The sequence below is a fragment of the Orycteropus afer genome, unplaced genomic scaffold (assembly GCF_000298275.1).
Source record: "Orycteropus afer afer isolate SDZICR_OR568_19922 unplaced genomic scaffold, OryAfe1.0 scaffold00025, whole genome shotgun sequence".
Classification (NCBI taxonomy): domain Eukaryota; kingdom Metazoa; phylum Chordata; class Mammalia; order Tubulidentata; family Orycteropodidae; genus Orycteropus; species Orycteropus afer.
Window position 1 is genome coordinate 7,430,304 of NW_006921612.1, and position 14,344 is coordinate 7,444,647.

General features: G+C 36.4%; 1 protein-coding gene across 1 annotated transcript in view; it reads left to right on the top strand.

Moving 5' to 3' along the window:
- The window catches only part of ADAM17 (ADAM metallopeptidase domain 17), a 107,861-nt gene that overhangs the window by 14,376 nt on the left and 79,141 nt on the right, over positions 1 to 14,344 (top strand). The window contains exons 2-4 of the mRNA XM_007935108.2: positions 3,641 to 3,773; positions 10,210 to 10,340; positions 11,255 to 11,343. Coding sequence (XP_007933299.2) covers positions 3,641 to 3,773; positions 10,210 to 10,340; positions 11,255 to 11,343 — 353 coding nt within the window. The remainder of the gene's footprint in view (positions 1 to 3,640; positions 3,774 to 10,209; positions 10,341 to 11,254; positions 11,344 to 14,344) is intronic.

Below are 14,344 nucleotides of genomic sequence, written 5' to 3' on the forward strand. Positions count from 1 at the left end.
GGAGGGAGGGAACACTGTTAGATAGATAGAGATAAGTATTTATTTGGGTGAAGAGAAGGGCAATGTACCAAATGTGAGTGACCAATATGGCAGCATTGAGGATGAGAAAGACATAGAGATACATGGAAGGTGCAGACAACAAAGGTGAACCCTTTTGCACATATAGTATGGTGTTGTCAGTGAAGGCAAACATGGGTATACAGGTGGATAGATGGGTGGACAGGATGAACTATTAGGTATGTCTGTGAAGCGGGGAGTGTACCGAAGAACAGGCTTAGAGTTGGCAGACAGTGGTCCTATAAGTTTATGGGTATCTGACTTCCCAGGTGTATAGTAGAGCCGACAAGGGGCAAGGTTGTAGTCACTGCTTGGTCATAGCCAGCAACTTAGAGGGACTGAGTAGTTGAACCTGTGGGCTCGGGACCATAGTCGCAGGGGACATCAAGCTCAATTGGCATAATATACTATGTAAAACATTGTTCCACCTCCTACTTTGGTGAGTAGCGACTGGGATCTTAAAAGCTTGCAAGCTGCCATCTAGATGCAATGCTTTGTCTCTCCTCATTAGAGCAAAGAAGAATGAAAAACACCAAAAATTTATGGAAACAGTTAGTCCTAGTGCCTGGTACACCATCCGATCTGCAGCCTATATGACTATGAGACCAGAAGAACTAGATGGTGCCTGGCTACTACTGTCAACCACATAGAAGGGGATCTCTGTAGGAGATCGTGGATAGAGAGGGAGAACAATGTCGAACAAAACTCAAAATCATTTGGAGATAAAAAAGGGGGGGGGGGACCAGGTTTGCTGGTCCAATAGAGCCTGGTGGAACCACTGAGACTGTGGCCCCTTGTTGCCCTTCAAGTCTGGAATTGAACCCACACCTGTGACTTCCAGCCAAATAATAGATGGTCATATGAGTTGAACATTTACCTGAGGTAGATACACTCCTTGGAGAGAACAATCATGGGAAAAAGAAGGGCTGATTATGTACAGGGAGACAACTCAGGGGGCAGGAGTGCTTGGAGGGATGGACACATGGAAGAGGTAAGTATCGGGAGGACATATGAGGGGAGAAGTTGCATTGGGGTAAATTGTGGTCAATGTCATGAGACAAACTGTATGTGAACTGCTGTATGGAAAGTGAATTTGCTCTGTAAATTTTCACCCAAATCACAATTTAAAAAAAAAATTGAGTAAATGATAAGCTTCTTGAAGATTTTTCATTGGTGTCTCTAAGCATTAAAATTCCACCACCACCCACTGCCATCCAGTTTAGACTCATAACAACCCTACAGGACAGAGTACAGCTACCCATTTGGGTTTCCAAGATTATAATCTTTATGGAAGCAGACTGCCTCATCTTTCTTCAGTAGAGCAGCTAGTGGGCTTGAACCAGCGACCTTTTAGCTGGTTAGCAGCTGAATGCTTTAACCACTGTACCACCGTAATTAGCAAGGCCAAATCAGTAACAACCATCCATTATGAAAGTAGTGCCTTCTGATACAGCCTCCCCGTGGATTAAACATGAAAGGAAATTTTGTTAACAAAAATGGGTGGTAACCAGCACATGTGAAATTTGATGCCACTTTATTTAATCTAAGGAGCCCTAGTGGCTCAGTGATTAAAGCGCTCAACCACCAACCAAAAAGTCACTAAATGTCACGTAAGTTCAAACCCACCAGCCACTTTGCAGGCAAAAGATGTGGCAATCTGCTTCTGTAAAGATTACAGCTTTGGAAACCCAATGGGGCAGTTCTACTCTGTCCTATAATGTCACTATGAGTCAGAATTGACTTGTTGACAGCAGGTTATTTTATCTGCCCTTGAATGGACTTTAAATTTATTTTCATTGCATGTCTACCCCCTTGTTTTTTTCCAGGTTTGCCCAAATATTGTGTCAATGAGGTACTTTTCTTTTTGACTACTTTATGTAAATTAGCTCCTCCTCATTCTCTGTCCCTCCCACACTAAAATGTGTGCTTCAAGAAGCTCTGGTGGCACAATGGTTAAAGTTTGGGAGTTCGAATCTACCGGCTGCTCCGTGAGAGAAAGATGAAGCAGTCTGCTTCCGTAAAGATTTAGAGCCTTGTAAATCTACTCTATCCTATAGGGTTAGAGTGGGTTTGTTTTTTTGTTCTTTTTTTTTTTTTTTGGTTTGGTTTGATGCTGTGTCCTAAATACTTAGACCAGTGCCTGGTTATATGAATGATTTGATGAAGGAACCAACTGAGAATTTAAGGGAAGGTGAAGAAGAGAAATACTGGGTTAGTTTTTTCTTTTCAAAATAGTTTTGTGAGTATATTTAACATCAGCAGCAGTAAACTTGTATTTTAGGCTCTGGCTATTATATTTTGAGGACGTTCTAAGTTCAGCGGAATGATTTTGAATACCGTTGCTTCTGCAGTGTTTGTTGAGAGTGAAGGAAAACATCGACACAAGTATTTTTAGACAGCTTTTAAAGGGAGTCAAGCCACCAAAATTATTTTCCAAAAATTGTTCTGATTTTGGAGGAAGCAACAGAGTTACTGTTGATGAAAAGTGGTTTGTATGCATAGATACCTCAGTATATTTACTCTTCCTTATTGCCAAATAAAAACTTATTTGTGCTTATACTGTCTTTGGTGGTGAGTGCTTCTTTGCTTTTCCTTGATGCCAAGTCAGTCTGGTAAAATAATTCATGTTCACTTTTTTTCTAGAGATTAGTTTGGTCTTCTGACTTCTCAGTGTCTATACATATTTGTTGTGTTTGCTGAGGGCAGCGATGATGGGGATATTACTACTATTTTGTTCTTCATAAAATTTGGAATATAAAATTTTTCTGTAAAAGGTTTACTTTCCCAGTTTGAGTTTGCTCAGACCCTAAGAAATTGATGTAGCTCAGGGAGGCAGTGGACAGGTCAAGTTGATCTTAGAAATTCTAAACCTACAAGCTAGACAAGTCTCATTCTCTCTCTTTTTTTGAGATGTTATCTCATTGCATAATATGATATTCCTTGAGATATCAAAATTATTAGTATCTGATATGCAATCCATTTTCAGATTTCCTTGGTTGTCTCAAATATCCTTTCACAGTTGATTTATTTGACCTAGGACCCAAAGAGGTTTGCACATTGCATTTGCTTGTTACATTTCTTATGTCCGTTTCTCTTACTGTCTCCAGTCCTCCCTTTTTCCCCTGTGCCATTTATTTCTTGAAGAAATTGGGTCACTTGTTCTGCAGAAATGCTAACATTCTTAGTATATTTGATTACTTCTTCAGGTTGTTATTTAACTTGACATGTAATCCTTTCATGTCCCAAAAACTAGAAATTAGATCTTGATTAGATTCATGTTCTTTCTTTTTTATTTTTATTTTACTATTGTTTTTTAAATTGTGCTTTAGGTGCAAGTTTACAGAGCAGAGTTTTGTTTTACATTCAACATTTCATGTACATTTACTTTCATTCCCTGTTTACAATCCCCAACCCTAACCCCTTTCTTTTTTTTTTTTTTAATAGTAAGAATATTTTGTAGGTTATGCTAGAAACTTCATAATGGATTATATCAGGAATGGTTTATTGTCTGTTTCTCCATTTTAGTGGTATTACAATTGGTTAGTAGGTTAAGGTGCTAATAACCTTTTTACCTTTATTTCAGAAAAGCTTGATTATTTGCTCTCAGACTACGATATCCTCTCTTTATCCAATATCCAGCAGCACTCAGTGAGAAAAAGGGATCTACAGACCTCGACCCATTTAGAAACACTACTAACTTTTTCAGCTTTGAAAAGGTAATTTGAATTATTCATAGAATAATATTGGGGTATGGGGACTTGGTTTGGCAAAAGCAGAAAAATAAGGCTGTCTACTGAAGTCTTGAAGGAGCTCTGGTGGTGTAGTGCCTAAATTTTAAGAAGTAAAGATTTATAAATGATACAATTAAATCTGCATAGTTTTTCATAACGTATTGCCTTTTCTCAAATGTATACTGATAAGTATTAAAAAAAGAAAGAAAATGCGTGTTTGAAAGGTATTAGTGATGATATTAATAGGTTTGTGAAATTCTAACAGTTTCAATTAATTGAATGGTTGCAATACATTTTTTTTGTGCCACTTTAGAACCATTAATAAGTATTTATTTTATGTATGAAGACACTGAGGCTTAGAGATAAAGGATTTGTTCTGGATTCCACAGTCTAGTGGTAAGCTGGGTCCAGAGTTCAGTACTGTTTTACATTGGATTCCTGTTATCTCATAACATGAAATGATTGATGTGCCATACTTGGGAAGTAATTTTAATCTCTCTCAAACTGTTTCATAGATTTAAGTCTGTTAGATAATTGCAGACCTCTTTTAAAAGTCTTTTTAGGTAACTATCTAATATCTAAGGAGTTCTGGTAGTGTAGTGCCTAAAGCACTTGACTGCTTACCAGAAGGCTGGTGGTTCAAACCCACCAGCCACTCCTCGTAAGGAAGGTTGGGCAATCTACTTCTGCAGGGATACTGCTTCAGAAACCCAAGGAGGGGTCGCTATGAGTTGGGTCCGATTCGACAGCACATAACAACAACAACAACAACAACCTCTAATATGTAAATACAAACACTACCAAACCAAACCCATTACCGTTGAGTCGATTCCAACTCAGCAACCATATAGGACAGACTAAAATTGCCCCATAAGGTTTCCAAGCCTTTAATGTTTACCAAAGCAGACTGCCTCATCTTTCTCCTATAGAGTGGCTGGTGGGTTTGAACTACTGACCTTTGGTAAGCAGCTAAATACTTAACCACTACACCTCCAGGACCCCTAAACAAACACTGGGAAAGTATAAATGTGTTGAATTATTCTTTATTCATAGGATAGACCTTCTCTAAGCCTTTTTCTTTTTTTTATTTAAATAAAATTGTTAAATATACCTGGTTTAAAAAACAAACCACAGAAGGGTATAAAATGTTTTCACTTTTCCCATACTCAGTTACACTCCCCAGACCTAGAGTTTCTTGTGTAAAAAGAGTTTAATGTATTTTTTTTTAATATCTAGATCTATATGTGTATATGTCATTGTTGTTATGTGCCATCGAGTCGGACCTGACTCATAGTGACCCCTCCTTGGGTTTCTGAGGCAGTATCACTACTGAAGTAGATTGTCCAGACTTCCTTCTGAGGAGTGGCTGGTGGGTTTGAACTGCCAGCCTTCTTAGGTGATATATATTTGCTTCATTTTTAACAGCTGCATAAGTATTTCATTGCATAGAATTATTATAGCTTATTTGATTAGTACCTTATAGATAGATATTATTTATTCAGAGTGATTTTCCTTTTTTTCAGGGGCAGAGGGACTATAACAAGGCACCTGTGAATATCTTTATAAAAATACCTTCTTGATAGGGTACATGCTAGAAGGAGAATTACTGGTTTGAGGATATGTGTGTTATAAACATTTATAGATATTGCCACGTTTCCTTCCAAAGAGATTAAATCATTTTATTCTTCTAACACCAGCATATGAGTTGTTTCCTGTTACCCTTACCAGTGCTAATCAAAAAACCAAACCCATTACCCTTGAGTCAATTCTGGCTCATAGCGACCCTGTAGGACAGAGTGGAACTGCCTATAGGGCTTGCAAGGCTGTAATCTTTATGGAAGCAGGCTGCCACCTTTTTCTCAGGTGGAGTGGCTGGTGGGTTTGAATCCCGACCTTTTGGTTAGCAGTTGAGCACTTAACCACTGTGTCACCATGGGTCCTTGCCAATATAAGTGGTCTGTGGCTTACAAAAAAGAGAATGAGATCCGTTCCTAACTGCATCTTTAAGTTGAATTTGTAGGTAAGTTGAAACATGTGCATACAGTTATTTAGCCTTACTTTAATGCAAGAAACTATTCAAAACCTTTTCAACAATTTAAAAGCTGCACGTGCAGCAAGTGAAGGTGATTATGATGAATTTGTTTCTAGTACAGGTTGGTTCAGTAATTTCAAAGTGAGGGCAAACTTTAGCACAGTGCCTAAGGCATCTGACTGCTAACCAGAAGGTTGATGGTTCAAACCCACCAGCTACTCTGCAGAAGCGAGACTGGACAATCTACTTCCGTAAAGATTTACTTCCTTGGAAACCCAATGGGAGTCACTGTAAGTTGGAATTGACTCAATGGTAGTGGATTTGGTTTTGGTTTTTAAGGGCAATTAGTAGTAGTCCCCAAGTCTCACATTTGTAACCTTGGGACTTGCTGTGCCAGGTTTTATTAAACTTAACTTTTGCTTCTCTGAGAGAAAATGGTATCTCATGGTTGTGATTTTCATTTTGAATGAAATTGAGCATCTCTTCATATGTTTACATGTCTTTTATTTTTTCTATGACCTCTCTTTTCATAGATCCTTTGACAATTTTTCTATTGAGTTTATCATTTTAGTTACTGAATTGTAGTGGTTCTTAGTATATTAAGGAAATTAATGCATAATTAAATGTGTTGCTGATATTTTATGCAAATATTTTTGACTGTTTATTTTTATTTTCCTTAGTTATTGTCATCATCATACTAATTTTGAATAACTTCTTTTTGTTAGATTTTATGTCAAAATTATTAGAGTGTTAGTTGTCTAGCTCCCAACCTACAGAATATTTCAACAGTAGTAGTAGTAATAATAATAATAATAGTAGCAGCTATTGTTATGAGATGCTTATTTTGTGTAATTTACTTCACTAGGTACTTTTCATATATTATCTCTAATTCTCAGCACACTCTGCATAGAAGTTTTTGTCATTCCCTTTCTGAAGATAAAAAAAAAAAATTGGGTAACTTGCCCAAGAATTTGAACACAGATCTGACTCTAAAATGTGTGTTATTTCTGCTATGATGGTAGGAAAGTTAATGGAGTGGAGAGTATCAAGAAATGAAGAGAAGCACGGGGTGAGGTGTGAACTATAAAATGATACTATAAACTCAAAATTTAGTCTTTAGGTTTCCTTTAAAATTGGATTTGAAGTGACCTGTAGCGTAGTGCCTAAGGCATTTGACTGCTAACTGAAAGGCTGGCGGTTCAAACCCACCAGGCACTCCTCAGAAGGAAGGTTGGGAAATCTACTTCCTTAGTGATACTGCCTTGGAAACGCAAGGAGGGGTCGCTATGAGTGGGATCTGACTTGACAGCAATGACTTTTTATAGCATCCTTGCTATGGGAGCAAATAGTTACATGGCCTTATATACTTTCTTTCATTTTTTGTGGGTGATGTTGAGCCGTTAACTAAAAGTTAAACAGTATTCACTTACTGTCTTCTGTTTGTTTAAGGAAGTAGGAAAGTTTGTAATTCATTTTATAGTTTCTATCTTAAATGTTTATGGGAAGTGTATCTAATAGTGTCTGACAACTTTGTACCACGTACTTTAAAATAGGTTATATCTTTTAGTCTTCAAAACCATTCAGTTAGTAGGTGGTGCTATTTCCATTTGCAGATGAGGATACTTAGGCTCAGAAATTAAGCCCAAGGTCAAATAGTTAATCAGTGGTGCAGGCAGTATTTAAGTCAGATTTGTCAGACTCCAAATCCTATGCCTTTTCCTTTCTGTTATAACCAGAAAACCAAACACACTGCAGTCGAGTTGGACCCGACTCATAGTGACCCCTTCTTGGGTTTCTGAGGTGGTATCACTACGGAAGTAGATTGCCCAGCCTTCCTTCTGATGAGTGGCTGGTGGGTTTGAACCGCCAGCCTTCTGGTTAGCAGTCACATGCCATAGGCACTAGGCCACTGTTATATCGTGTTATTAATGCTTAAAAGGAAAATGAAACAAAAGAAAACAAAAATGGAGGTACTCAGAATGATCATTTTTCACCAGGCCTAAACTTCACTTTGTGAAGTGATCTGTTACTTAGTGGTGATTGTAAATGAGAAAATTCAGTAAAAGATTTACTTTCCCAGTTTTGGTTTGCTGAGACTATAAGGAATTTATGTAGCTCAGGGTGGCACTCCTAGTTTTCATGTCAGGACTGAAACTCATGGAAAATTATTTATTTTTTTCTTTTAAGGTGAGCCTGACTCTAGGGTTCTAGTCCACATAGAGATGATGATATTGCAATAAGAACATCTTTTTAAATAGTAGTAGAAGGCATAATAACGTAAATCAAGATCATGAAATTAAGTTTATATGGACTGTTAGTAGTTTAAAAAAAGCATGTGAATGCTAAGAGAGTATATGATGAGTTAAGGTAATTTTATGAAAAAAGTGAAAGTTTACTATTTACCTTAGAAGTTAAATATCTTCTTTGTTATAAATCAATAAATACCATTGTGCTTAGGTAATGAGAAAGTTACAAATACTGTTTTGGTACTTTTGATAATGTCAGCTTTTTTTTTTTTAATTTAAATGTTTGTTCCTCTTAAAAAAATGAAATTTCTCAAATTATTTAAGGAGAGCTTGAACTGATAAAGAAGTGAAAATAATATACCCAGCTAAATTAACTATTAAAAATTGATATGAAAAAAACGCTAGACTGGTTAACACCAATATGTAGTTACTGTAAATCCTGGAACCGAAAGTTAGGAAGATGTATAGACAGTGGCCTGTATATTTGAATTACGACAAACCACACTTACCACCATTTTTTGTTTTGTTTTGGTACTTCTTACTACATATAGTGCTACAAACATATAATTTGCTGATGTTATCATTTTCATGCCAACCCCCAAAAGACAAGTAAAGATCAAATTTATAAAGATGCTAATAATGAAAGGCAATAATCATAAAACCTAAAAAATAAAATGAGGTATTCAACTTACATCAAAACTGATGTAGGATGGAGTCATGGGAATGAAACCCTGTCATGAGATGGGGACTACCTGTATGAGGATGCTGAAGGAAATCTGTATGTAAATGACTTTACATAATTTCAGGGGTAATATAAAATACTATAAATTCTGTCTGACAAAATCCTGCTGGAGATTTTATAGTTCAGAGGTTAAGATTGATAACTCATAAAACTTTATCATTGCTTGGCCTTTATCTTTATTGTAAAGTAGATTCTTAATGTAGAAAATGAAGAATGCTATTCCAGTAGTTTATCTGGAAAGAACATTAAGTAAAAGTAATATTGTAGCTCAGTAAGAGTTCTAAAATTAAAAAAGGCATTTATAACAGGAATGCTTTTCTTTCAAAGTTCTCAGGGACTGAAGGGAAAAAATTCATAGCTGTGAATGCGTGGGAAGATAAATTTAGAATATATTTAGAATATAACAGGAGAAAATGCTCCTAGGTTTTATGGTTTATGGATTAACGTTCTATTGTCCCTCTCCCTATGACCATTAAAAAACCACAAGTAAACTAAAATTACCTTGTTATGCTCCAAAAGTTAAAAATATTTGTTGCCATGGAGACAGTCTCAGTCTAGATTCCTCTTGGCAGTTTAAAGACTCATGCAAACCAATGGGGAAGTAACATTTCATATTTTTAACATCACAGCTGACAAAATTTGTTCATATGGCTGAAATGAATTACATACTTTCTTTGTTTTTGGTGTTCGTGGGCACATTAAAGGGGCCTTGTAAGTAATAATTGAAAATTTCTTCCTCACCACTCCCAGTTTTTATGCCAGGACTGAAACTCTTAGAAAACAAAAGGATAAGCCAACTGAAGAACTGGAGTGTATATTTTAATGTGTGTTGGATACCTTGTATTTATTTTTCTTATGGCAGTTTTTTCAAGAGAAGTTCTTTTGAGAAGGAGGCAAAAAACCGTGTGCTTTTAAATATAGAAATTAGTGTTTATTACTTCTGTATAGCAGTAAGAAATTTCTCATTGGATGTTGAACTTGATTGCTAGAAGAAGTACAGTACAGGGTTTTGAAATAAATCCCAGGTTCTAGTTCCAATTTCACCATTTATTGGCTGCATAGTCTTGAATATGTTGATTAACTTAGCCTCAATTTTTATTTGTATAAGGTGAAGATCCTAGCACTGATAGGTGCTCAGTAATGGTATCTAATAATATTAGTCTTTAATACATTTTAAGATAAGCTAGACACCAACTTAAACTACCCAGATGTGTGTGTTTCTTTATTTTTCAGTGTCTTTACAGCAATGGGTTGCTCTAAGTACCTGATAAAACAGTAATTAGAATTTGCATAGTATTTTATTAATTTTAGTTTTTCTTACTTTTTAATAAAGCTTAATTAAATAAAATTATGGTTATATTTTACATGTTTAGAGTAAAATACGAATGTCTTCTCTTTCAGACATTTTAAATTATACCTGACATCAAGTACTGAGCGTTTCTCACAGAATTTCAAAGTAGTGGTGGTGGATGGTAAAAATGAAAGCGAATATGCAGTAAAATGGCAGGACTTCTTCAGTGGACATGTGGTTGGTTAGTATGGGTTTTGTCTATTTGCCCTTGTATCTCAGTTTTAGATATCTAGATCTAACTTGATTACATATTATTTTTGGAGGACAAGAAGGAAGGGGTGTCCAAGAAGTGATAGTATTTGACCATGTTATTTGAGCTATTTATTTAAACATAAACATTCAAAAGAGGGGGATTGAGTATTACCTTTCATGCCATCCTAGCTGGCTATTTCAATGATTACATTTCCTTTCAAGTGATAAGAATTTTCTGTCTCTAGCCAATGATTTTAGGCTTCCCTTAGGAGATTTTATATAGGGAAGATAGGAGATAAAATAATTTATACTCCTATTTTGTATTTGAGAAAATATATCAAATAAGCAGTTGTGGTTTAATTTTTAAACTTTTTCTGTAATGTTGTTATTGTTGTTATGTGCTGTCAAGTCGGACCCGACTCATAGTGACCCCTCCTTGGGTTTCTGAGGCAGTGTCACTACGGAAGTAGATTGCCCCCTCTTCCTTCTGAGGAGTTTCTGTAATAAGAAAAAGAAAAATAGCATTAAAATCCCCAAATAATCAGTTCAAGACCCTATATATTCCAGACCATGCTTTGTGCTTCCTCATAGTTCTTCCTTACTTCAGAAGTAGGTAGTTATTCCAGAAGAAAATCTGTAGTTTTGTTTATTTTGTTCTATGACACACTATAGATAATGGTTGTAAGAGACTTATGGGAAAGAGAGAGGTTTCAAATTATTAGCATTGAGGCTACTTCTTGGGAGGTGAGAATTATTTAGTTTCTTTCTTAGTTGCAAGTCTCTCACAATATACCAAAGTGCACTCTGAAGGGTTTAGTTTGGTTGATTTTCTTGATCTTGATGCATAACATATTATTCAATATAAATATTTTTTGATAATGAAAATTACTTTTTCCTTTTAAGGGGAGCCTGACTCTAGGGTTCTAGCTCACATAGGAGATGATGATGTTACAATAAGAATCAACACAGATGAAGCAGAATATAATATAGAGGTAAATGTACCTGTGAAGTTTTCTCTCAATATTTAAAGCTTTTATGTTCATCAGGAAAGTAGATGATTGAGAAAAAAAATCAAAACTTTTTTACATATCTAAGAAGCTATCTGCAAATGCACTTAGTCTTTCTAAGTTCTGTAACTGAGGGATAGTTACAGGGTAATTAATAGGAAGAAAAACATTTCCTCACCTCCTGATTAATTTTTTCTTTGTTCTTTCTCTAATAAACATAAGTATAAGCATTCTCAAAAATAAAGGCAGTCTTATTTTTCCCTTTTCTTTCTAGATGCTCTAGAAATTCAAGATCAATAAAAGGTGATAGTTCACATAGTCTTAGAAGTTAAAGAGGAAACTGTAAGAAACTCAGACTCTGGCCTCTCTTCCATTGAAGAATTAGCAGTAGAAATGAAGGCCAAGCTAGCAGGAAAATATATGTATCAGTTTTTAATGCATCATCATTAAATCTTTTCAACTGTCATTGGTTTTACCATAGTTTATGTAAATAGACCTAGATTAAACTTGTGTTATGAGTTGATTTTTTTTCTCCGTAATTTTTTGTTCCGAAAATATTCAGATCTACGGGAAGATTGAAATACCACTCATGAAATTCTTCATCGATTGCTAATGTGATGCTATGCTTCTTTTATTGCCCTCTTTGTCCTCCACTCCACCCCAGATAATTTGAAAAGAAGTTGCAGACATTAGGACACTTTACCCTTAAATAATTCCATAGTCAAAATCTTCCCCAAACCAATACCAAACCCATTACCATCAAGACCATTCTGACTTACAAAGTGACCCTATAGGACAGAGTAGAACTGCCTCATAGGATTTCCAAGACTGTAAAATCTCTACAGAAGCAGACTGTATATATAAATATAAATATAAAATATTTATATTTTTTTACTGTGGGGTGGCTGGTGGGTTCGGTTAGCAGCCAAGTGCTTTAACCATTGTGTCACCAAGCTTTTTTGTTTTTTCTGAATTTTATTGTGAAAGTTTACAGAGCAAATTCATCTTCCAAACAGCAGTTCACGTACACTTTGTCCCATGACATTGACTGCAATCTCCCAGAGTGCAATAGCTCTCGTCCCACTTCTTCCCCATAGCCACCTCTTCCTGTGTTCTTCCCTCACATGCACTCCTGCCCCCAAGCTGTCTCCCTGTGCACACACAGCCCTTCTATTTTCCCATGGGTGATTTCTCCAAGGAGTGTATCTGCCTAATGTGAATGTTCAGCTCATATGCCTGTCTTTTGTTTGGCTGGAAGCCACAGGAGTGTGTTTAATTCCAGGCCTGAAGGGCAGGTAGGGGCCATAGTGTCAGGGGTTCCACCAGGCTCTATCAGACCAGCAAACCTGGTCCCCCTTTTTTTTTTCCTAAATGATTTTGAGTTTTGTTCCATATTGTTCTCCCACTGTATCCAGGATCTCCTACATAGATCCCCCTCCTGGTGGTTGACAGTGGTAGCCAGGTACCATCTAGTTCTTCTGGTCTCATAGTCATATAGGCTGCGGATCGCATGGTGTACCAGTCGCCAGGACTAATTGTTTCCATGAATCTTTGGTTTTCTTCATTCTTCTTTGCTGTGGATGAGGAGAGACCCATCGTTGCACCTAGATGGCTGCTTGCAAGCATTTAAGATCCCAGTTGCTTATTGCCAAAGTAGGATGTGGAACAATGGTTTGTGTAGTATGTTATGCCAATCACTTGCAAGTTTTTAAGATCCCAGTTGCTACTTGCCAGAGTAGGATGTGGAATAATGTTTTTGTGTAGTATGTTGTGCCAATTGAGCTTGATGTCCCCTGAGACTATGGTCCCGAGCCCATAGGTCCAACTACTCGCTCCCTCTGGGTAGCTGGTTGTGGCCAAGAAGTGACTACAACCTTGTCCCTTGTCAGTTCTACTATATACTTGGGAATTCCTATAGAACATACAAATATACTTGTAGAAACATAGTCAACCAACCCTATATAGTGGTCATGGGCACACTCCTCCCTACACAAACATACCTAATAGTTCTGCCTGTCCACCCCATCTGTCCACCCGTAGATCCATGTTTGCTTTCACTGAAAATGCAGTACTGTATATCTGAGGCAGTATATCTTTACAGAAGTAGATTGCCCAGTCTTCCTTCTGCAGAGTCTTCTCCGGAGTGGGTGGTTGATTTGAACTGCCAACCTTCTGGTTAGCAGTCAAATGCCTTAGGCACTGTGCCACCAAAGCTCCTTCTGAGTCATATAGTATAATAACTGTTTAACTGTCAAGTTGATTTCCAAAGTAGCTGCACCATTTTACTTTTTCAAGTGTATATGATAGTTTTTATTTTTCCACGTCCTCACCAGTACTTGTTACCATCTTTCTTTTTAATTATAGCCATCTTAGTGGTATGAAGTGGTGTTTCATTGTGATTTTGTCTCATTTGTGATGTGTATTCTCTATACACACACATCCTATACTTTTTTGGGGCACATTTTCCACAAGCTGCCTGGTCCTGGTGAGATCTGTATCCTTATGGAGAAGTTTGTTTTGAAAAAACAGAAACAACCTTTTGACTTGGATTTAAACTTTAGGAGTAAGTTAGTTATGATTTCCTGTAGTTTTGTAATGTTTTAAGCACATATTTTTAAACGCTACTTTCCCTGAAATCAGTACCAAGTTTTAAGCATTTTGTTGCATGTTTTCAGTCTTCTGGAATATTTTTGATCTTTGCAGTGAATAAAACCTATAATGGCAAAAATATGACAAATAGTTGACTGTTAAGGAAGCTAGAATCAAAATGCCATGAGAACACAAATTTTGTCATACTTTCATTGCTTTTTCTCTACCACCTAGAGTAGTGCTAACAACAGTAGACATTACACGAATATTTTGAAATAAATGAATGGAAAAGGATATCCAATTTCTATTCTGGTTCTAAAAGATTTCATAACTTGGGCAAAATAATAGTGTTTTTTTTTTTTTTTTAATTTTTATTGTGATTTGGGTGAAAGTTTAC